General features: G+C 31.1%; 1 protein-coding gene and 1 long non-coding RNA gene across 2 annotated transcripts in view; one reads left to right on the forward strand and one right to left on the reverse strand.

Moving 5' to 3' along the window:
• Positions 1-20,878, reverse strand: part of Lmpt (four and a half LIM domains protein limpet) — a 67,258-nt gene extending 46,380 nt beyond the window's left edge. The window contains exons 1-7 of the mRNA XM_011502140.1: positions 20,663-20,878; positions 17,121-17,535; positions 16,295-16,474; positions 15,178-15,221; positions 8,017-8,213; positions 4,156-4,389; positions 2,181-2,390 (exon numbers count right to left, since the gene is read on the reverse strand). Coding sequence (XP_011500442.1) covers positions 2,181-2,390; positions 4,156-4,389; positions 8,017-8,213; positions 15,178-15,221; positions 16,295-16,474; positions 17,121-17,428 — 1,173 coding nt within the window. The 5' untranslated portion in view covers positions 17,429-17,535; positions 20,663-20,878. The remainder of the gene's footprint in view (positions 1-2,180; positions 2,391-4,155; positions 4,390-8,016; positions 8,214-15,177; positions 15,222-16,294; positions 16,475-17,120; positions 17,536-20,662) is intronic.
• Positions 20,879-22,532: 1,654 nt separating this feature from the next.
• On the forward strand, positions 22,533-26,094 carry LOC105364188 (uncharacterized). The gene is made up of 2 exons (XR_912943.1): positions 22,533-22,830; positions 25,916-26,094. It is a non-coding gene; the product is annotated as an uncharacterized LOC105364188 (long non-coding RNA).
• Positions 26,095-26,295: the final 201 nt, after the last annotated feature.

Below are 26,295 nucleotides of genomic sequence, written 5' to 3' on the forward strand. Positions count from 1 at the left end.
GAAAGTAAACGAAGAAACGACACGAGTGAAAGTGAAAGAACGAAGACACTATCAGCCACTATCATTTTAACAAAAATTGCCAACATTGATGTATTTCCTTGCTATATCTCAACTATCTGATGTACTAAAAACATCGGAAAAATCCAATAGTAAATCCAGTCATATTTCATTGAAATTGTTATATTTTACGTTTACTCTACAAGATTATTATTTCCTTTAATTCATCTTTGTATTATAGACATTTGTCCATATACTTCGACTTCGATTTCATTAATGTACAATTGATTTCTTTCTTACACACTTATAACTAATTTAATATAGTATTATTCAACTTTTCGAATATTCTAAACAAACACTTAAACTAATCATGAAAAAAATACTAAAAAAGTTATCAGTGAAATTATATTTATATTTACTGATATGTACTTGTTACTTTATCTTTATTCGATTCATTCTCTAAATTCAAAAGTTAATATACAATATTAAATAAATATGTAAATCAATGTATAAATCAACCTATATTTATTGATTACAAATATAATTTTATTTATTGATAAGCCTACATTAGATATACAAAGATTAATTTAAACTTCATCTTTTTTTCTTTTTTTTTAATTTAATTTTTCAGAATAAAAAAACTTAAAAATACCCATTTGAAAAATTATAATCTTTTGGATTTATTTATAAAAGTAGTTGAAAATAATATACAAAATTTTTGAAATGGACGTAGTAATTAACTCGATATGTTCAACGAAAAATTGTAATAATAATTTGGAAGCATAGATTTAAATATAGAAATGAGAATATTATTATTGAACATGAAGTGAAACAATTTTACTTCAGAGTTACATGTGGTCAAACATTTCAAGGATCGATAATAAATCGTTTTACTTTATTGTGCTATAAAGTTTTTGTAACTTAATCATATATGGGCGATTGATATATGTTCAATAACTGTCATGCCAAATATGAATTTAAATATAGACGTTGGAAAGTAAAGTTGCAAAAACAAAATTAATTAAAGCCCGATATCAAATTACATATTAAATTTAATTAAGAAGTTAATTTAATATTCAGTAATTTGCCAATTTCACGACACTTATTAGCTATAGGTTAAAAAAATCTGCGTAATAGTATGAGACGTGGTAACGAATTTCGTAGTAATCTACACTTCGCGCAGTCGATAAAATAGAGCATAACCAGTATTTAATATTTTAGAGTTCATACTACCCGACATATACTGTACGTCGATAAGATAGAAAATAAAACAAAACAAACAAAAAATTCAATCTTTTTTAATTCAAGACATTTTCTAGTAGGAAAAGAACTTTGTTATATTATTTTAAATTAATAGTAATAGCAATAATAGCAGAATAAGTATTAAAATAATCTTCCTTTTCTGAATTTTATTAAAACTTTAGGAGTAATATATTGGTATTCTCATAGAAATATCTATAATATTAAGTAATGAATGATTATTCAATACTTCCGTATTTACTTATTGATTTTTTTGTAATTTAATATATTTAATATCCAGTATAAGTAATGAAAATTCGATTACCAAAAATGCAGCGATTTTATATACAATTTAAAGCACTCGTAGTTGTAAATTTAACGAATAAAAAATATCACGTACAAGTACTGTAATTAACTACTTTAAGTGAATCTGCCGAATTGAGATGAATGTCGATCTTTTAATATATTACATGCTATACGTTTCATATTACTAATTAACTTACAACTCTATTGACTACACAGTATTTATAATACTTGTGTAGAAACTATTTACAGGTTAACTAACTTATCGATTATCAATTTTTATATATAAAAAAAAATAAATAAATAATAATAATAATAATAATAATAATAATAATAATAATAATAATAATAATAATAATAATAATAATAATAAAGGAATAGTAAATTTTCGATGAGCGAGTAATTGTTCTTATCAAAAGATCGTGCTAGATCGCGACAAAAAACACTCGACGTATATCAAAAATACATTGCAATTCAAATGCAATGTCCGCTACAACGTGGCTTCCCCTTATTATCAATAGCATCGAAATAATAACGGCGCAAGTGCTACCGAACCTCCAAAATACTCGGCTGTTACGGAAAATCGAAGGGGACGACTCGCAATTAATAATTATCCCCCAATAAAACAAAGAAAGACTCACTTCGTCGCAAGCTGCGCACCTGGGCTTCAATTGCTCGGCGTAGTGCCTCTCGCAGTAAAGTGCATCGTCGTGCATACAGTACGCAAGGTCGACCAGCAACTCCTCGCATTGCGAACATCTGAAGCATGTGGGGTGATAGACAAGTCCAAGTTTACTCGCTGATACCGCGAGGCTACCGTACTTCAAGGGCTCGTTGCAAGTTCCGCACTCCTGTAAGTTTGGGGGATCGTTAGTAGAGTTGGGAACATGGGGGATTTTAATGAACATGGAACTGATTGAATCGAATGAAAATGGAATTGAAAAAAAAAAAAAGTTAGACACAGTCACGAGAGACCTGCCTCGTATAAACTATTAATTATTTTCTGTTACAATTTTTAATATTTACTATATTGTTTTGAAATGTGAGAATTTTTATTTTATACAATAACGCGTGTGTCCTCATTTTATTATCTTCGTTAGTTTGAGTAATACGACATGTATACGACCTTTATAATTCTTCATCACCAAAATTCACATTCGATAAATTGTTTAAACTACATTTTGTCGACGTTCATTTTAAATTCCATTTTATCCACCATTTATTTACTAATTGCATTTTTTTACCTTCTCGGTAACATTATCCACTTGTCTCAAAACATGGAAATATGTTTTATAATAAATTGGAAGTTTAAACGTGTAATGAGAATGACAATGTAACATATATTTTGAAAAAATAAATCAAAACGAATATTGTTGAAATCGATGTTAGGATAGTAATTTTCGTAAACAATAATCAATGAAACCAAGTTTACGAAACGCATAGAAATTTATTACATATGTCGATAATATAGGAAATAACAAGAATATTTAATTTTACAGTACGTTAATCTTAATTCACAGGCATGTAGCATGAAATATATAAAAAAAAAAAAAAAAATTCGAATAATTTAGAAATCCAAGGCTTTCAGGCATAAAATATTTTCGTATATTTTTTCCTTTTCTTCTAACATGTATAAAATTATTTTAATCACACATATTCACATAAAATAAAACATGTAAATTATTTATTTATACACGTGTGCAATTAATTAAGAATGATTGGAAATAACTTTAATACGTATATTTGTATCAAGAAGAAACTTCCATTGGATTTAATGATTTCTATATTCTGTAACTTATAATTATTGAAAAGCGTTAAACAAATTACAATAATTGGAATAGAAAACCTGTTTAATTAATATTATAAAAATATTATGAACTTGGTCAATATTAATCAGAAAAATATAATTTAATAAGAAAAAATTTATTTCATTCTCAGTTTTTAGAATTTATTCAAATATCTATAACAGAATAAAGTTTATAAAATTAGAAAATAATATACTTATAGAAATTTATAATATATTAAGAATGAATTGGATTCTGCTAAAAATCAATTACACGTCAATTACTAAAAATTACATTTACACCGACTCTTCAAGAGTTTTTTTTTTTTTTTTTTTTTTTTATATTAACTTACACAACTTATCTGAATTTAAATGCATATGTAATACATTAAAAATGAATTCGCTATTATTTTTTAAAGTATTCGATGAGGATTAGTTGGGTTTTGTGTGTATGTGTGTGTGTGTGTGGGGGGGGGGGCGCACGCGCGAGTTTATATAAACGTGATTTAATACTATGTACGATAAAATGATATAAAATAAAACTCGGCGATAGTGTGCTTCGTAATACGTAGCCTTTCCAGTTATAGAAGAAACTAAACGACTCGTTCGATTACTATCAACATTCGTGATTAAATAGATAGTAGTTGAACTATATTAAAGAATCGCGAGGTTTCTATACTAATCGGCTAGTCGTCGAATCAAAACAAAAAACAAAACAAAACAAAAAACAAAAAAAAACAAAAAAAAAGAAGCAATTTGCAGGCACATAGGAAATTAGAGATACGAAATGCGAGATGAAAGACTTGTCCGCATCTACTTTAAAAACGACTTACCGCGATCTTATCGAAGATCTCCTGAACGCTGCCGATGTCCAAGGCGATCTCGTTTCGCGCGGCCATGAAGTCATCGGCGCTGACGGAATGTTGGGGGTCGAGGTGTCGGCAGTAGGCCCGGGCGAGGTCCTGCTTCGGAAGTTGAGTCGCCAGTTGGCGATCCCTGTGACGCTCGCCAGCAGTCCCGAGCCGTGGGACCGACAGCGATGGCAACATCGAGAAGTACTCCTCCACCTGGCGAACGGCAAGAAAGAGTCTCGTCATTAAACATGAATTTGAATGAAACGTCATTGAACATGAATGATTAAACTTGTTTTGCGATATCTGCTGCTGAATTTGCCCGAACGTGGGTGTCGAGTTTCTTTTCATTTTTTCGCACCAGTCGATGACTGCTATCGCAGCGGTTGGGTTTTGCGTCCACTACCGTGGGAATCGCGAGAGGCTTTATTGGATTATTTGGATAAAAAGTCTTTACATTTAAATAAATCGTAAGATTGAATCGTTTGGAACTCGATTGAGCGTCGACTATGAAAAATTTTTATCATAAATTTGAAAATATTCCAAGCATAAGTTGTCTATTGTGTATTACTTGATGAAATGTTAAATCTTGTATGAGAAGATACGAAAAAGTTGCTGAATTATTTAAATATTTCGAAATTGTTGCGAAGCATGGCTTAGGGAGTTTACGACATATTATGAAATAAGCTATAAGCCATTTTCAAACCGTCGCATGTGAAATCGCTCGATGCTTCTTATCCCCGTAATTCGCTACTCCATGCCGTCTCCGAGTAAAAATTATCCCCTTAATATTTTGTAAACGCCCTATGGCATTTCCTACAATCTTTGAAGATTTCCGAAAATTATTAATGCTGTTGTTGTTGTTGTTGCCATCAAAGCGCCGGAAAAGTGGGAATTCCTTTAGAAATAAAAAGAGACAAAACAAAACAAAATAAAAAAATCAAAAAAAATAATCAAAGAATCATTTGAAACAATTTTTAACGCTCAACATTTTACAACGAAATATGTGCGCCATATACACCGATAAATGAACATTCGAACATCAATGGCCCTAAAAGCAAATGAGCGCATTACAGCATATTCTAATAATATAATGCTTTATTCAAGTTCAGCCAGATAGACGGAAAAGAATCATTGGAGGAGTGGAGGAGGGGAGGAGGAGGGGGGGGCGGGAAGCGCACACTCATAATGGACGAGGTTACACGCCAGTTATCACAAGTTTTCCGAAAATATTGACGGCGGGCTACAGGCCAAACATCCAATGTTCGTGCGCGTGCAGTTTAAGAGCTAAACGCTAAACGCAGTTGCAATTAGTTACATCCGCACTGAGAAAGTTTATGTATTAGACTTTACTTTTACCTCGTGATGATTAATACGGAAATAAAGGACTTTAAGAAGTAATTAATTATTGTTTATTTATAGGAAAATCTTAAATAAACTTTCGTTAAAATTACTTAACTCATGCACGTAGTTGCGAATAATACGGATAAGAGGAAAATGTTCTTTCGCAATGGCGTTGCAGGGGAGGGGGGATGCGCGAGTGGGTGTATTATGAGGGGCGCGTATGTGTGTGCGCACTATCGACTTAAAATACATTACATAGTCTTTTCATAAAGTTTAGTAAAGTAGCGATTCGTAAATTTTCGCTATTTAAGCCGAATGCAAAATTTTTATGAGAAAATCTGCTTCTCAACAATTTGATAAGAGTAATTTAGAATGACAACTTCTAATTACGAAAGAACAATAGCTCGTTTGCATTCAAATCTTATAAAGCCAATTATTTAGTCTTGTCAAGTATTAATTAGATATGTGGCAATTCTTTTTCCATATATTAATTCATCGTTTTCACGAGCAATGAGATATTTAGATACATTTCCGTGTTTTCATGGCCAAATGATTAAAAAGCAACAAAAGAAGAGAATGAGCTTTAATGTAATGTAAATATAAATTTAATTATTCATTATCAATATTATAGAGAAGTATATGATTTGGCAAAAAAATTTTTACTCGGCTTCTCGTTTCATCATAAGCGCTGCCAAGTTATATCGTTATTATTCCATCGCTAATTATCAAAAAAACGTATTAATTCTACCGAATATATACTTCTAGCTCAAGCGAATATCCAACTAAATTACTGCATGCTTAAAATACTTCAAAGATTAACTTAGACTTTAGTTATTTTATATTAATGAAGCTAAATTACATTCACAATTAATGCCTTTACGTAAGTTCCGATTATTGTAAATTTTTCTTTCTTATATATATATATATATATATATATATATATATTTAATTGCTTTCGTAAAATTTATCAATTAAATAAAATTCTAAATGCAATCTTCTTTGCAAGTTCAAAATTACTAGCATTCTTTTCAACTTGCCCCATTCGTAATACGTTTATTTTGAAAATACTCGTAATTTTTTTATCTTCCGCGGGTATAAAAATTAGAAATGTACATTAATACTAAAATGTAAATGATATATCTGTATAAAATTTCTTATTATATTCATAATAACGCAATTTAAGCATTTCAATTAAGAATAAGAAATTCATTTATAAAATGAAATCTATCTATCTTTTAATATTTTATATTGCAATAATTTGCATTCGTTTTCTAAAGTTGTTGATATAAATAGAAAAGACTTGACTCATATACCAAAGAACAAATAAACTTTTGTCAAAAAAAAAAAAAAAAAAAAAAAAACTTTTTAAAAAAAAAAAAAAAAAAAAAAAAAACACCTAGCGGGCTTCTTGCACTAAACTAAAATTATGAAGTATAAAAGTTATTAAAAAAAACAGAGTGGCAAATATAATGTTAATTATTGCGTTAATACCTGTTTGGTTTCAATCAGTATTATGTGAATGTGTTATTATTATGTGTCGTTCGGTTAAATTTACTTTTGAATGAAATACTGAAATTAAATAGTAAATAAAATAAAATAGTCTAAAATAGCGCTTTAATCATTAATTATTAATATAATAAAATCAAAACGAATAATCATATTTGCATCATTTGATTTAAGCAATTTATTATTATGCAATTGCATTTATATTTTATTTATATTGGCCTAAACTTTTATTAATGGAAATTTTTTTTCTATTTATCTCTGGAAATACTCAGTAGCTAACGTCGTAGCTTGAATGTGATGAAACAAAATATATTGCACTTAAGCTTTTGCTACTTCTCCTAATACATTGCACTTTGAAATTGTGAGTTTACTCATTCTCATATCATGATTCCCGGATTATTTGTCGGCAATAAAATCGAAATTCTATTATACAAGTTTAATATTATTAATAATAAGTTGGAAATTTATGAGAATTAATGCAATTTAATTGACAATTGTTATCATTAAGCGACTATCAAAGACAACGACTCTTTGAATATTTTTATAATTCCCATCGTTAATTAAATTTAATCAGAAGCCTTAATTAGCTTTGCTAAAAATACACTTCATCCTCATTCATAATTGGCGACGTATCAAAAGTAATTATTGAACTTAAATTGAAATAAGGAAGAAAAGATAATACTGTTGAAGTTGAGAAAGATATAAAATTCTATGAAACTCTTGGGTATTTAAAGCAAAGCCGTTAAGCTGCATTTAGCTACAATTATATTAATTATTTTAATCAGCCATTAATTCCTCCAACTTTCGGATCTTTGTGCTCTTCTGGATGAGAACCTCGAACGGATGGTCAATCGGGAGAATCATCGAGAAGATCGTGATAACTAAGTGAAAAAAATTTGGTTCGATCCTGTGGTGACATTCGCTTGTCCGACCAACCGCGCTCACGATGAACTTCGACGAAACTTCATCATCGGACAAAGTAACGAGACTTACCTTGTGCGGGGGTAGTCCGGGTGGTGCCCACGCAAGTCCGGCATCCCTGGGATCGAAACCGCCGGGGTCCCTGGATTCGTCGGCCTTGAGTCCGAGTCGCGCCCGTACCGACACCCACTCGTCATGACAGACGTCGTGCGCCTCTCTTGGACACTTGCAGCTCGTGCAATTCTTCCTGCAATGGACGGAGAAAATCGCTCATTCATTAATGATGCCTTTTACGAATCATCAAGGCGGGAAATATTTCTTTTTTAAAATATTGCCGAGAGTTGTCCAATCGCTAACAAGCCAAACTCGAGTGATGCCAATGGCGACAGCTAAAGCTTATTTACACGTTCGTTTTAGCACGGCCCGTTGTTCTTCTTCTTGTACTTGTTGTTGTAATTGTAATCATCTTGTAATTGTTATTGTTATTGTTATTGTTATTGTTATTGTTATTGCTATTGTTATTTTTATTGTTATTGTGACTGTTGCAGCCATTATTATTATTATTTTTATTTTCATTATGTATTATTATATTATTATTATCAACAACATTTATTATTAATTATGTATTGTCATTATTTGCTATTATATTACTACTAGTACTACGGCTTTTGTCGTTATTATCATGATTATTATTATTATTATTATTATTGTTTTTAATACTTTAAATGATTATTTAAGATATTTTAAGGTATTTTTAGGGTATTTTCTCAATGAAAATTGCACAAATTTAATAATTTTAAAGTGACACCTAATGTAATACCGTAAATATTCTTTCACATTATCATTTCGAATGGAGAGACAAATAGATTAATACCTTTTTTCTATATAGTACGTATACAGAATAATCTTGATACAAAATCAAATACTATCACAATTTATCCTCCTTGGTTTCATTAAATATAGAGATAAAATATAATGACTTTAGTCGTACAATAAATATTGTTATATTCTAATTTTCCAAAAATTTATTTTAATAATTTATTTTAATAAGCTTCAAGTTTCTAATGATATTTTGGAATAATACGTAGTGATATAGATAATATTATAGTGAGTAAAGTTTTTAGAAAATGAAATTTCGAATTGTGTATATAATGTACTTAATATCATTTTCTGTACTTTAAAATGAAAATGTATGCATTTAACTACAAGTGAATTATATTTCAAAAATTAAATGTTTCTTTTAATAATACTTTTATTATCTATTTTTTAGATGCAATTTATTTGAAAGTTACTTAATAAAATATACCTTAACTTTTTACGACTAATGTAATTTTAACTAAAAAAATAATACACTGAAGTAAAAGATTATAAAGTATTGTTACTAAGTATATATTATTATTATGGGGAAAAAATGTAATAAAAATTAATAATTTCAATTAAAAAGTTTATTAATTATAACATTGATTAGGCATAATAAAAAGCAGAATTCAATTAAATAGATGAAATTAACCATTAAAATTATTTGTCTTTTGTATTTGTATTGAAAATACATGTTTAAAATCTTTAGAACCTACAATACAAAATATCTAGAATTTAAAATATAATCTATGCATAGATAAATTGATTAGGCCAATGGTTTTGAACACTTTTTATTGAATATAAATCATATACATATAATATTCAAGACTTCAAACTCCGATGAAAATTTATAACAATCATTGCTATTAGAACCTTACAACTTAGTAGCATCTTTAGAGCTAAAAAAGACTAATTACCGCGGGAACCGCAAACAAATACTCTTTCATAATTCTTTTAAGCTTAAAAATTGAAAATTCCTTTATGCATTCAAAGAACTCATTATATAAAAATCATTTAAGATTTCAAGTATGGAAATTGAGAATTATTCACAATAATAATCTTCACCTCAGTATCAGCACTCACCCTCAGAATTGTATAAGTAGATAATAATCGTAATTCATCAAAATATTGAAAAACATCCGCGTCAATAGATAATAAACTACATTCATCTGGCTATGAAAGGAAATGAATGACTAGTTATGTTACGTAAACCAAAGCAATATACGTGACCAAATAAATTGGATAGGTGAATTGTACAATTAGCAAGATGTCTTAGCATCCGAAATTTATCGCGCATCAACCACCGCACCCTTCCTTACATGTCGTATTAAAGGCCAAGGCAAACGATCGTGCAAGTTCTCTTATTCGCTTTTTCACAACGTTGCACCCTTTTCCATTATGTGTTACTTTTTCCTTTGATTATTTATTTATCAATGCCACTGAATTTTATCGTAAAAGATTCGTGCGAACTGATTATGAAAGGTAAATGAAATAAAGCAAATGATCAATACAGTGAGAAATAACGTAAATAGGGAGAAATAGTAAAGTCGCAACAAAGAGGGAGAGGGAGAGGGGGGGGTGTGAAAGATGAAGAAGAAAGAATAAGAATTACGTTTCCCTCTGCAATGTGCTAATGAAGACTTTTTTTCGAAACGATCCATTTGGAAAAGAGCATTTCGATACTTACAACCTGTCTTTATGCGTTTGATGCGTGACGTAACTTTTTATTTCATCTTAGTGTTTTTTTAGTTTTTATTTGAAAATATTTTCTTGCATTATTTATAGTAAATGGAGTTGTGGGAACTATATAAAATCTGATTTTATTAATGATCTAACAATAACATTACTTTTTTTAATGAACGAATTGACTCTATGTAAGTGAAAGCTAGAATTGTGAAATCAATTAAATCAATTAAATCAATTAAATAACGAATATTGTTAATAAAAATTTATCTTCAAATTCTCCGATTCTAATAATACAAAAACTAAAACTTTAAAATAAATGTAATTATCGACGTACATACTTAAACTGATTAAATAAATTTTATATCATTTGTTAATGCACACAGTTTTATTAATATTTATTTTATTTTAAATCTAAATATATTCATAGTTTTCAATTTCTAACAAAAATGAATCGAGCTAGTATAATAATACAATATATATTTAACTAATAATTGAGATTTTAATTTGGATAACAATTATGAGTCTAATCGATTGAAATTCACTATTCGTAAAACAAATTTTCAATGTGTATACGATAACGCATATAATAATATCATTTTAATTTACATTAAAATATTTTACAGTAAAGATACTTTTAATGCAATTTGTAATTCGTTGTGACTCCTTAGTAAATAACGTAAAGGATAAATGTTCATAAATGACAAATGTTTTGAGAATGAAATAAAATTATGTAAGTCAAAAAGTAAGATTAAATCATTTAAATCATGAGATAGGTAAACCTCAATGTACATCTAAATATAATTGTGCAAAGAAAACTTGAAATCAGACAGCACAATAAGAATCAAAGCAAATCAATCTAGTGACTATTCAAAAAAAAAAAATAAATAAATAAATAAATAAATAAATAAATAAATAAATAAAGAGTTTAAAATACTTCACTGTATAGATTAAAATTTTACATGCTTATATAAAGGTATTGAAATTTTTAAACAATAAAAAATGCTTAACAACTCAACGTGTTTCTTTGTTTATCATATAAAGTTGCTTAAAATTTAAATCAAGGATCTGACGTCAATGTCGGCATATTATTTTTGTCTCTGCTGATACCAATAAAAATGTCAATAAAGAAGCACACAAAAATTTTAAATGTCACTGTCAGGACGGTTTTGGAATACTGTATTTGTTACATTATGAAAGGCTCGTTAATCACGACTAAGTGCCGGAAAAATGATCATTTTTAGGGAAATTTGAAAATATATAATGTCTCAAGGGACGTGAGAAGACCTCGATATTCCATTCATCGTAGACGTTATTGTACATCGTTGTGCTTTTTATAATGTCAAAGCTCATAATAAGATTATAATGGAAGGACAAAATAAGAATACAAAAGGCATTATCACTGTTATTATCAAGATATATAATAAAGCATATAATGTTATTACATAAATATTCTATTATTGATAAACTTGGGACTTTTTGTAGTGTAACTGCAAATTTCTTAAAAAGAAAAAGAAAACAAAAAAAAAATTATATGAAATATGATACACATTTATATTAAATATTTTTATAAATTCATTACTTTTTTAATAAACACATTAACATAAGCATATGTCGGTTCGATAAATCATATACTAGAAAAAATATTGTTTAAAAGTCACTTATCTAACTCTTGTATTAGAAATAGTGCTAATCAAGTATGAATTTATTAAAGGCTTCTAATATTTATATTGAATCTAACGTGCATAATCTTAAAAAATTGTTATTAAAACATAAATAAATAGTTTAGCTAAAACCAAACGTTATTATTTTACTTCTTCTGTGATGTCCATAATATTAACTCCATTTTATAGTATATAGATAGTTTTAAAATATTCGAAAATTACGAATCTCCATTTTTTCTGCATTAATTTTATTGAAATTTAAAATTATAATGAACGTAATAATATATGAATTATTCGTATTTCTCTATGCAAAAGGCTAATCTCATAATCTTTTGAAGTGTAAGAGCTTTTAGATTATTAATCATAATGCTTATAAAAAAGTTTTTTTGGCTAACCATTTTATTATATATAATAAATTTGGTTGTCTTATTTAAATAATTATTTACCAATTTTCAAATTCATCTTAATCATTCGCGTCCAATTTTCATAAATATATATGTATGTATTGCTATTCCAATAAAGCATTTTTACGATCTAAAACAATTTATTAATTAAGAATTAAAATATAATATATATATATATGTGCATACATTATTTTTTAAACTTTATAAATAATTTGACGTATATTATACTGAAAAGTAAGATATAATTCAATATTCTATGAAATTCAATTATGAATAGTACCGATGAAACCACCACACATACATTATGCTTAATATAAATGAACGTTAATTAAATACTTATGATTTCCAACTAGTTATCGATTACTTATTAATTAATTATTAGTAATTATTAATATTAGCTTTTGCCAATGCTTAAACCATTCATCAACATTTAATCATCAATGATCGTCTTTATCGTAAATGCATATTATAAATTAAAATACACGAGATATAATAGTTACTGTTCATATATAATAAAACTTCAATCAATTGTTATGGACAAATAATATATTATGTATAGTAATTTCCTAATTATTTTAATAGTATAGTAATTCTAATCATAGAAGAGATTTAATAGAAATACATAATACATAATAAAAAATATTATAATTAACTTATTAAGATTTGATAATCATGGATTAAGATTAGATGTGAAAAAAACGGTAATTAAATTTGTTATTGAAAATACTGTATTAACTAATTATTTTTTACATTTAAATATACATATGTAATTGCATAAAGAAATACTTTAAATACGGTATAAAAATCTATTTAATGCTACATTGTGAAATGTTTATAGGAAGTAATTTTAAGTGTTAAGATAAGTAGACATTTTCGACTTAATCACAAATTCAAAACTTTAGACGTTTTGATATGTCCAAGATGAATGAGGGTTCCACAGAACTGTGATATAAATTTTTAATGAGACACTTGTATGCAATTCTCCAACGAATCGGTACAAGCGACAATGGTAAAGGAGGGAATAACGATGATGTAAACGGCTCGTTAGTCTAGAAAAAGGGTTCGTTTTCTCTTGTCAAACATTTCAATTAATTATCCTACCATATCAAAGTGCACCGCCCCTCTTCATATCGCAAATACGCCAATGCAGAACATTAAAAAACTATTGAGCAGTATTGCATGAATATAAATTCATACAATAGAAATATTGTATTAAATCCTACTGAAAATGTTTTAAAACTGGAATAATTAATTTTTTAGGATCTGTCACATAAGATGTTAATTGTCTATTTATATATCGTTTCTGATTAATACACTGAATAATTTTTAATACTTACAGATAAAATGGTAATTTCTTATACATCCATATTTAATTCTGATTTTAGTTGCCAATGCTTATTAAGTCATACCGCAGTATAAGGAAATATACAAATTTTCCAAAATATATTGACTAATATGATCATATATCTTTTATTCTTAATTTTCTTTTTCTTTCCTTTCTCCATTATATTTAATAATATTTATTAACCCTTTTTAAATAAAATATACTATTATTACTTTTTAAACCTTTAAGTGATGGGAAAAATCTAATTTATTATTAGATTATAAAGAGAATGTTTATCGTGCATCGTACAAATAAATATACGAATGCACATATGAGTGAAAAAAAAACATCGACAAAACAATAATGATAAAAAATGCTTTCAATTTCCTTAGATTTTGTTAATAAGAAAAGTATATAATATAGTAAGATCCGTAATATGATAATCAATTATTGTTCACTCAACTTGAAAACATTAAAATGAAAAAGTATTGAAAAAATTTCAGAATTAATTGTTCTCCAGTATTGCAGTAAAAAAACTTTATATTTATTTATTTTATCTTGTTAGTTAACGGTTACAAAGTACAAAATTAAATTTCCTTCTCCGACACATGTATACGTGTTTGAAAGCGAAAAAAGAAAGGAAGAAGGGGATCAGGATAGAGAGAAAAGAATGTGTGTGTGCGTGTGCGCGCGCGCGCGCGCGCATATTTATGTATTTATAAAGTATATCAGGAATGTGAAACGAAGCAGTCGAAGTAAATTGTGTGAAATGGGGGAATCAACGCGGCTTAAAAGGAAAAAAGAAGGGAAATCCTAAGCCATAGTCCAACAACCACATAATGAAAAATCGGCCACGTAGGTGAGATCTGGGCGGTTGGACTCTACATGCAAGCATCTAATTGTGTAAATATTTTATTTTATAATTAGATATATATTTTACTTTCTACCCAATTTATTTATGTGCTACGACATGTATTTAATGACAATTACATTGTATAATACAGACTATAAGTATTTTCATATTATTAAAATTTAATATAGCAAGCATAAATATTACAATTATGGACAATTATGGTTAATTGTTAGATAATATTTTAAAGGCAATCTGAATAGCAAAACAGTGTTCCAACATACAATACTAATTTGTTATTGTTATTAAAAACTTTATACGAAAGACTAAAGCTTTTAATATATCTTATGATTGTTAAGCAACATTCGTTTCTGGTTAAGATAACATTGACAATTTTTGATGCTGATATTTATTTTAGAATTTAAATTACCTTTTCTTCTCACAAAGTACTTTTTGACTTTGTAAATGCCACAGTTACATCATTTTCTAAAGTACTTAAACAAATCCATAATTATTGAGAAATATGAAAAACTTATTTATCCAGGAATGCATAGGTTCGTGCAATTCTGAGAATATATTAATCTACTTACAGTTTTAAATTGAATCGAATTACTTTGCTATACGGAAAAATGAATATACACGCGCGCGTGTGTTTTTTTAGAGTTAAGTAGCATAAACCATGAAATTTTATTATATAATGATCTAATATAATGATATTAATTGTTATAAGATTGACGTACACATTTTAGTCGGACGAAACAATCGTAATTTTATTATTTAATTATTAGTAACAAGAGTGGAATTAATATATTTTTGATTATTTATTAATAATAATAATAATAATAATAATAATAAGAAGAAGAAGAAGAAGAAGAAGAATACTATATAAATCGATTTGTAGAATATTTTTCTCAAGTAAACTGGACTTTAATTGAACAGTCCCTTAGGCTCCATTGTACTCATTATTCTTTATTATTTATCTAACGAAATCGCTTTTATTATATATGGCTCATTAAGCACAAGGGAAAAAGTTAATTTAGCCCGTAATCGGTTACAAAATCTTTGCACTCTAATTGTTGGAAAATTGAAACTTTAAAGGATTTCGAGATACAATGATAAATAATGACTTGAGAAATGAACACAATTTAACACACACACGCGCGCGCGCGCGCTAATTGTATCTAATATTAAAGCAAGCTAATAAAGACTTTATTATTTCATAACATCGAACATGTATAAAAGTTATATATTAAATCACTAAACTACGTCTAGTGTATGCCACACGATATTAATAACATTTTATGCACAAACACATGATTAAGTACACAGCAAACGAAAGAATTAGAGATGGCTATTGTGAGTAAATGATACGCTCGAGACATGCAAAATCAGGCGGCTATGGAAAATAAAATAAAACACTAAGACATTGTACGGTTAAAGAAGAGCTACGTGGGTGTACGTACAGCCAGCCACAGGCACGCACACACAGTAGACGGGGCAGCACAATTGATTGAACATGAACGAATCAAAGTAAAATCCACACTGCGTATAGTCGATTTGGAATTACCTAACGATAAGCTCGAAGAGCTCGAACTGGTCGAAGACTTTGCAGTAAAGGTGCAGAACCCGGACGCAAGCCCACTTCATGCCGGGCCAGGGCGCGAGGCTGAGATCCAGGCCCTCCTCCAGTGGACATTTGCCGATGGTCGAGCCGCGTTTCAGCTCAGCGCCGGATATCGTGGGGAACCTGTTCGCGAGTGCGGTGCCAGCGCGTTCGTTATACCTTTCCTGCTTTATTATGTTCGAATTTGATTTAGGCGCTCATCGAAACGGCAAGGATTTGAATTTTGTGGAACTGGCGTGGCTTTACGCGATGGAAAGTGGATAATATTTCTCATTGCTGTTGGAGGCGCCATAACAATGCGGTGCCGCAGCTCTATTATAGCGCGCCTAATAATGCCCAATATCGAAAGGAAAGCTCCGTAATTCAGGGCGAGGGCCGGGCAAACGAAGAGGCCCAGCGTGCTTTATGTTACGTCGCGATTGTAACGATGAGGCCCGTGCTGAGACAAGTGCGCGCAGAGCCGAGGGCAAGGACAAACAAACGCTGGCATTGAAGCATTGAATCCAACATCGCTTTCCTCGCGGTAAAACTCGACCAGCTGCCCCCCCCCCCCCCCCACAAAAAAAACCCACCCCCCCCCCCCCACCCCCCCCCCCCCAAAAAAAATTACCATCCCCCACCCAGCTATCAAGTAATCGCTACTACCTGTCGTAACTCCAATGAATCGATCGAACGCCACCAACAGCCGCAGCCGGGGATCTTCGCTCGAGCAACTAATCCCACAAAATTCAACGCCCCCGTGCATTCTAAGCAGCCTCGTTTTGCTGACCTGTTCTTCCGGTCGAGCATGGGGTTCCGGCGTTTCTGGACGTCGGGCTCGCCTGGCGACGGGACCAATCCTCTCTTGATCTCGGCTCCCGAGAGCGTCGAATACCTGTCCCGCTTATCGAGGGGCAAGGCCTTCCTATACATGTCCTTCTCGGACATGGAAGGGCATCTCCCTCTGGCGGGCTCGCGTCCTTTTTTCGGCTCGGGGATCCGCACGCGAATGCCCTGGGGCTCGGCCCCCGGTGCCGCTACGCACGACACTCGCACCTCCATCTTTGGGCACTCTTGACCCGGGCCCTTGGGGCTCATCTTCGACTGTTGAGCCCTGGGACCGAGGGGCCTGGGCGCCCTCTGACGTTCGTGCAGCTTTTCGTTCGTTTCGGTTGCTCGCTGCCTCCGAATAACTCGATCCTACCCTGAATAGAGAAGGATCAGTGTTGCTTACTCCGATTTGGGCTGCTGACTTGCGCATTGCAATAGCAAGCCGAGAGGATCGCAAGCGCAAGGTTTCCAGTGTTTGAGGATGCGTCTTAGGATTCAAAAACACACCGTTGGCTCTTTATTACGGGGAGCTCAAGGACGTTTATTTTATAATGCCCGTAGCTTTTAGCATACGATATTTGTGTGATTTTCGGTTAAATGTTAATTTCGCGAAATGCCGAATTGGGAATGAAGTGTGAGATTGGCAAACGGGAGAGGCTCGAGCATCCTGATTTATAATAAATCTATTGACACTTAAATGACGATATTCACTGATTTATTTACATATCAAAGCAACTTAATACACGGTATAACATTCATATTTAAATGAGAAATGTTATTTAATTATAACTGCTATTTTATGTTTAGGCTTTAATGTTAGCAAGGCATTCAACTTTAGTGTCGACTGATTTTCTATAGGCACTATTAAAGCTTGAATTACTCTTCGACTTTAACAAGTATTTCATTGAATCGCATATGTAATGTTGGCAGCCAGACTACTACACTGGCCTTATAAGAGAACAAAATTTTTTTATTAAATCCCTGAATTATTTTTAGAGGAAATTTTTCCACTGTAAATCTCTTCGTACCAAATACTTAACACTATTCTTCAATGCACGGAAATATAATTTCTATGTACAAAATTTGGCAACTTATTAAAAACTTCATGTTCATGTGTTATTATGTGTTTGTTTTTTTGTTTCTTATCCGTAGATATTAAAAGCAAATAATCAATTAAATATAAATTTATTGATATCGGTCATTCACGAAGCATTCGAGTCGTTCGCTTTAACATTATGAAATTTATTACTAATGTCGTTTATGAGTATGAAATCATCCTCTTCTCTAAGTTTTCTTTCTGCTTTAGCGTATCTCACGCTACTATTAATTTATTATAAACCGTCGTTCGAGCTCGTCATTGGCTTAAAACAGAAGCTATTTTATGGATTTTAATGGTGTCTAAAAAAAAAAAAAAAAAAAATCAACAAATCTTTAAAATTTGACTGAAAATGTCACTTTAAGACGACAAAATCATCCAAAATCTAACTCTAATTCCCTAGTGAAACATATACTGACCGATATGTGAAATTCAAAGAATATTAAGAAAATAGAAATTAATAAATTATCTTTTTCATATAAAATTAATATGTCACAATTTTTAATAATATTAATATCATAGAAATGTATCATAAAAATGTAAATAGAATTATTGCAATTGAGAATATTAATAAACAGTAAAATCATAATATTAAGTATCGAGGGACTTTTATTATCATTTTCTGATAAATGATAGTTTATACAAAAATATTTGACTTACAATCAATATGTAAATAAATACGAATTCATTGACTTAAATATAACTTTCGTAGAAAGTATTTCACAAAAAAAGTAAGATATGTTATTCTTGAGAAATACTTGTACTTATTCAAAAGATTAAGAAATAAAAACTTTAAATACAAGAGCTTTTTCTACTTTATCAGAAACTAATCTTGAGATATCACTTGACTTTCGAAAAACAGATTTCGACTATTTTTTTTAAAAACATACAGGCCCATTCACACGTATTTATAAATTATTTATATATCATGGCTTTCGTATATAATGATAAAAACTCACTATATAAATACAACTGTATAACTTTATCATTGTATGAAACTTTACTCATCAAACTTCATCTTAATCGCTGATGATAAAAAGTTTGGAAGTTAAGTGATCAGTTAACTAATAATAATAAAGAAGTACCTTTTAAGACTACTGAGAGATTGTTTCGATAAGTTTATGATCGATAATCATTTTTTCTCTCTCGTCATTAGACATGCATAATTTCATTTAAGTAAGCAATTTTAAATTTATTTGGAATTATCTTTTTATTTGCAATATTAAACGCACTTAAAGTGTCGAAAGTGATTGACAATTTTCGAATAAACTAACAATTGTAATTCGTAAGAATTAAAAATTGCCTTCAAGTTTTAAAAATGAAAAAATTGCAGTGTATATTATTCAAACATTCTTAAATTCTATTTCAATTCACTTTGACAAGATAGTAAAATAAAAATATGCCAATCTTATGAAGAATGATTTTTCAAAGAAATATTATTTATTTTCTGAATAAATGTTGAAAATTTTTATGTTTTAAATATTCGTTTGACTAGATTTTATAATTTATATGACGTAACAACGTTGAAATAGTTTTATTTATTTATCTAGATGAATATTGAAAATTCATTGTCAAGTATTGTGAAAACATTAAAGTCGCCGAGAATTCTCAACTGTAGATAAGATATAATAATACAGATAAGTCGATGTTATAAAAAGAATATATTAATGAATATACTTTGCACAAAAAATTTTTTTTCTAAAAATATAATGGTAATGCAGCATGCCGCAATTATTAATACGATAAATAAGACAAAAATTATTTATTTCTAAGCGAAAATCCACAGTATGTGTAAAGTATTTTATTAAGCATAGGCATTGTTGCTCTATAAAAGTATGGAGAAAATAGTTTTTCTTTTGCGCAAGCACCAGTGCAAAACGCCACATAAATAATCGTCAATGGCATTTTTACAATTACGTATTATCTACATATATGTGCATATATATCTTATCCTTGGTTGAATTCTTCGCGACTTTGAAGCTTTCGCAATACTTGAAATGAATTTTGATATTCCATTAGTACTATCACGCGTTTTAAAATATTCTTAACGCACTACGTTTTAAAGTGCTCTCGCGTAATATGAAAAAATGTTGGTGTTTTTGGGCGGTGAGAGAGATAAGAAAATTATAAACACGAGGTGCAAGTAGTGCTAGCAAAAACTTGTCGAATGAAATTTTTAATTTTACAATCAACTGAATGCCATGAAAAAGCAAAAATAAGCAAATTATAAGCAAATTATAAGCAAAAGGAAAGAAAAATAACGAAAATGAAAAAAAGTACAAACAAGTACAGACTCGAAAATCAGAAAAATTTCATAACATCTAATCGACGTGTGGACGTACACGATCAATATGATCGATAACCATAAAATCGGGGAGTAAATTTCGTGGATGAGCGCACATTACCCAATATTCGATGCGAGTTCCACCTCGAGCTTCTTTGGCCTTTTCGCTCAGGGACTCAGTGGCAATTACGCGAAACACCAGGGCCTTGCACAAATGACTTGAGCATCGAAGGCCCGGGACGCGCTTCGTCCCTGCGCTCCCACAAAGTCGCTCAATAAGTTCTTTATTGACAAGCGGCCTGGTCTAGCGGACGTGCAACTGTTAATTAGGCAAATGCCGCGGCACGAGCGGCGGCGAACGAACGACGAAGCGAGTCGAACTCACCGTTCGAAATAGCCAGCATCGTTTTGAAACGTAATTTCGAGTTATGCTATTCTCGCCCAAGCCGCTCGGCGATTCGCGCGGAGGGCTAAGACGCATCGGCGGATAACCGGATGGGCGCACTCGAGGTGGAGCTCGAGAACTCGACACGATGAGCGAGGTAAGAAGCCTCTTCTTACGGGGATTTCGTCGGCTGGCTCGATTTTTAATAACGACTGGGCCTTATTATATTACTCGTTACGCTATCAATTTCGGCATTCGCGTGGCCGTGTCTGCGCCGCTGCTCATGCTTGTTCCGGATAAATCTAAGGAAAGGCGAGTTGCTCGATTTGACTTTTTTTTTTTTTCTCAGAAGTTTGTTGATGTTCATGATCCCGGAAACTAAACAACATTCCTTCGAGCGCGCAATATTTATAAACAGAGCTTTGACAGTTCAATGTAATCAAGAATTCTCTGCTATCCATCCAAGCCTTAATAATAATAATAAATCTCTCGTACGATATTAAATGCGATTAATTTGAATGATCCGAATTTATGTTGTCAGGAGGAATGCGATTTACGATTAAATGCGATTCACCTGCGCTTATTGCATTAGCGCGAGATAAAAGAAACGAGCAATTAAATGATTAATCGAAACGATTCGTCGTGGGCCAAGCGAACATTTGCCGTTCCACCTTTGGTGCTTTAAAATTTTTAGCAAAAAAAAAAAAAAAAAAAAAAAAAAAAAAAAAATAGCCGTGTGCCGACGGATTGAGAATACATTTGTAAATTAGCCGGATGCAACAATATATTAGAAAATATCAAGTACAATACTCCGACGCGATATCGTCATCCACTAAATGTCCCTCTAAACTCTGTCCTTTACTACTCGCTCACAACCTCATCATTTCTTTTTAACAGTAACTAACATAAACATCGAATATTTTATTTGTAATCGAATGAATAAATATTGCCGGGAGCTCGATAAATTAAACGAACGTTAATATTATACAAATGTTAATATAAATAGATAATTATTGCGGTAAATGCCAAATTCGACGTATTATATATAATGACGCTGCTTTTACGTCTTAAATATACATTTGTTGCGGCATTAACCACAAAAACTTCTCATCACAATAGAAATAGATTGAAGCTAAACAAACAAATAACCATTTGACCGCTCACTACCAATGAATGTCGCGATGTATTGCAAAACAGTTTCGTTATCTCGAGAAAAATTGATAAACATCATGGTTTTAATGAGATAAATTATTCAAAGCATTCCCACAATTTTTTCCATATTCAAAGTAAATTTTTTAATCCAACGATACAGCCGAGCTTTTTTACGATACCTGCAATCATAACGGTCAACCGACGCACAATCGCCCAACTCTTAACTACATATAAATATAAATCTTCGTTTACAGAACGAATAGAGTGGAAAGAGTATTGCGCCTAAAAGTCACGGGGCTAATGGCCAACGAAACGTCAAGATCGTGATCGCTTAACGAATAATATCCTAAAGTTCTGCGTGTCCTACACGTAGCGCGCGCGCGCTCACACACGTATACTAAAATTTCATCGCACAAACGTCGCACGACACAGCAGTACCCCGCCAGAAGGATACTGGCTAAAAGAAATTGGCAACTCTTGCTCGAAGCGAAGCCGACGAGGGGCAAATGCGCATCGACGCTCGACGATCCTGGAAAAACGTCTGTCGCTATACCGGGAGCGCTCTCCTCCTCATCTTACTCACCGAGGTGCCTCTCACAGTCTGCAGACGCGGACACAGATAAAGAGGCTGGGCATCGCTCGTCGCGACCCCGAGGCTGAGCTTGCAAGCGCCCGAGCGACCCGGAGATGCAATCGCGAGGGAGGCGCACTTGGAACTGGCGCCAGCGCCACGAGGCTTCGGTTGACCGGAGGTACGAGAGCCACGGGACCTCGTGCACTGGCGCTTTTCTCGGCGCAGGCGCGAGCCGAGCCTTCGGCTCACTTCCCTGCTGCTTACGGCAATCCTACGCCTCCCGTTTCTCAACGATAAGAGGGACTACGGGGGCTGTTACTTCTTTGGTCGCGTACACGCCAGGATTCCCCGGCTCTGCGAGCGAGCTAATGTTTGGTCCTGCCGTGCCCCTTTAATCTATTAATTTATCCGATATCACCGTTGATAAAAATTTACGCACGTATCTTGCACGCTCGCGTAGCACTTTATGTTATGTTAGTTGAAAGCAAAAAAAAGCATTCGGGGCTAACGCAATTTTATATTTAAATCGTTATTCAAACAAACAGCGTGTGTACGCACCTTTTAACAACGCGTTAACACTCAAACATGGAAATTCTTCGTACGCGATTCCAAAACTTCTATACTAAATTAACAATAAGGTCTACATATAAACAGTGTATGCTCCCGTACTCTGTTCGTCTGTCTGTCTGTCTGTCTTTTCGTGTGTGCGTGTGCGTGTGCGTGTGCGTGTGCGTGTGCGCGCGTGTGTGTGTGTGTGTCTGCGTCAACACTCGTGAGAGTGAGAGAGTGTGAGGGGGAGGGAGCAGGGGGGGGGGGAGCTATGTTCCTTATTATACTCCGATTTGTTAAATATTATATTTAACTTAAATGCTATGGCTTAAATATATTATGAATTCTTTAATTGAGGCAGATGTTCAAACATCAATACCCAATCGATAATACCAATATCTAACGATAAAAGATAACTTCTTTGTTGCGCAACCTCGTAGCTACTGAAACTATCGAGTCACATAAAATCACTCAAATAATGTACGTATTTCGCGCATCTTATTTCATTCAAATAAATAAGAAAAATATCGATCAAGAATGGATATAAATTTTTAATGGGAATAACATTTTCATTTTCCATAATCATTATTCGTTGTAATTTGGGCGGATTATAATCGCCTCATATAAGCAAATCCGATAGAAAACCTCACAACGAAAACATAAGCATTTTGGCGGCCAACGTCAGCATGATAAAGTTGACAGACTTTTGGCAGGGTTATGCTCAAATACTTGAAGATCTTTCCTCGTGAAAGCGACTTTTTAACGCACGCTCTATTCAAGTTTGTGCGAACGTCACGTACAAACATAAAATTGTACAGCGCTTCAACAGGTTACTCTTCTCTCTTTCTCTCCATCCATCCCACTTTTGATTTTTCCATTTTCTCTCGCTCTCCCACTTCCTCTTTCTTACACTTTTCCGAACTTGCTCGTGAAGATTCGTTTCTCCTCTATAATACTTCGTGGTGCTAAATTTTATTACATACGAGCATCCATTATACATAATAATTTTTAGTATACTTTATGTAATAATTTATTACTGTTTTATATAGTTTTCATAAGATTATTTGAAAGCTTATCTATCTTTCATAGTATTTGCTTATTGCAAATAAAACATTAATATAATTGCAATAAGGAATTCATTTAAAAATCAAGAATGTTGAAACAAATTTATAATATTTATCTTAAAACATGCACGCGCAATGACTTCCATCCATATTAAATGTGCGGAGAAAAATAATTTATAGACACTGTCAGAAAATTAATGATTCCATTTCAATTATAATTATTAAAATTTATATTCAATATAGAGGACTTTTATACAAATTAATTAATACGCTAGTATTAATGTTATTGTTTTTCATTCTCTTTTCTACCATTTCTTTTCTGTCCAATGTTTTTAAAACAAAAAGCAAATACAAACATAATCACTAGAATTACCAAGTATTTGAATTATTTAAAGTTATTTGCATATATATAAGTTATAAAATTATTTAATGTTGCAAATTCAATTGGCATAGCTCGAGTGAAGCTTAGCGACGATTGGAATATCTATAATTTCATTAAAATATTTCTAAATGTTACCGTTTAAATGAATTGCCTATATACATAATTTTGTAATTTGTCATAAACATTTAATAATTAAATTTCTATAAAATATCTGGATAAAATATTGACACTTTATTATGCTTACTTTGCTATATCTACGTTTTTTATCACTCATAATGCTTATAATAATTATAATATATTTTACATAAAAATTTCTTCGAATTTCCAACAATCTCTATAAGTAGGAAAACTGAGTTCGGTTAAATCTTTATTTCTTTCGTGTCATTTTTTGATATTGCATTTTCAAATATTTTATTTGTTATTCATATAAACAAATGAACATGTATCAACATTTGAAGGGAAAAAAATCTGTTTCAACTCATCGATGTCAAAACGGGTATTTCTTTCATTATAAAAAACAACTTTTATATATTGTACCAGAAGACTTTTGTTGAACGGACATAAAAGAAAAATTAATAATCTTATGCAAAAAAAAGTTTATTCGACAAGTATGTACTTACTATTACATTGAACATTCCCAACAATTTAGCTTTTATATTTAAATTCGAAATTTTTAAATGCAAAATTCGAAACGTAGTTTCAATACCAGTTTAAGATGCAAATTTTTAAATACATTCTAAAATTATAAAAATATTATGTATAATCGTTTAAAATTTCACAACATTAATTATAGTAAATTTCATAAATTTTTTAATATGTATTATCAAAAATTTCATTTGAACTATAAAACATTTTACATTTATTGTATAAGCGTATTAACTTCTTATTGTTCAACCATAATCTTCTACGAGTGTATTTTTCTTTATTAGTGAACAAATAATTCACATACCTCACGATAACACTATTATATATAAAATTATAATTTTATTTTACATTTTATATTTATTTTTTTTTCAATATAAATATGTCGTTGTTACGATTAATTCTACTGAACGATTATTTTATGCTTTATTTTAAAGTTCACCTTCTCGAATACAAAATTTACTTTAAAGCATCAGTTTTTTTTTTTTTTTTTTTGTTTTACTCGTGATTTATAGAATTATAAACTATTGACAGAATTATGTGCCCTCGTCTTGTTATAAACGAACTAATATTGCAATTGTTCAAGATTTATCCAAGCCAAACCAATGAAAATGTCATTGCGTTAGACTATCCTTGGCAATGACTTCGCTGCCTCGGCTTCAAGACTAGAATGGAGCGAGAGTTAGTAACGAGTGCCAAAATACGTCCTTGTCACTCACCTGCCAACGCAACCAAACACGAGGCGAATTTCGAGGATGGAGGGGAAGCCATTTAATTTCGCGCATTGCGATTTTAATAGCAAAGGGTAAATATTTTTTGCTGATATCATAAGGAATGTGCCTGACAAGATGAAAATAATTAAGGTCGAGGATATTTGTTCGATCAAGCGATAAGAGAAAATAATTATTTTATCGAACAACATTGTTATGATGCCTAACTTTTTTAAGATAAACAATGTTTTTGAGTTTTTATTGTTTAATATTGAACTTATACAAAACATGTTAAG

The sequence above is a fragment of the Ceratosolen solmsi genome, unplaced genomic scaffold (assembly GCF_000503995.2).
Source record: "Ceratosolen solmsi marchali unplaced genomic scaffold, CerSol_1.0 scaffold43, whole genome shotgun sequence".
In the NCBI taxonomy this organism is placed as follows: Eukaryota; Metazoa; Arthropoda; class Insecta; order Hymenoptera; family Agaonidae; genus Ceratosolen; species Ceratosolen solmsi.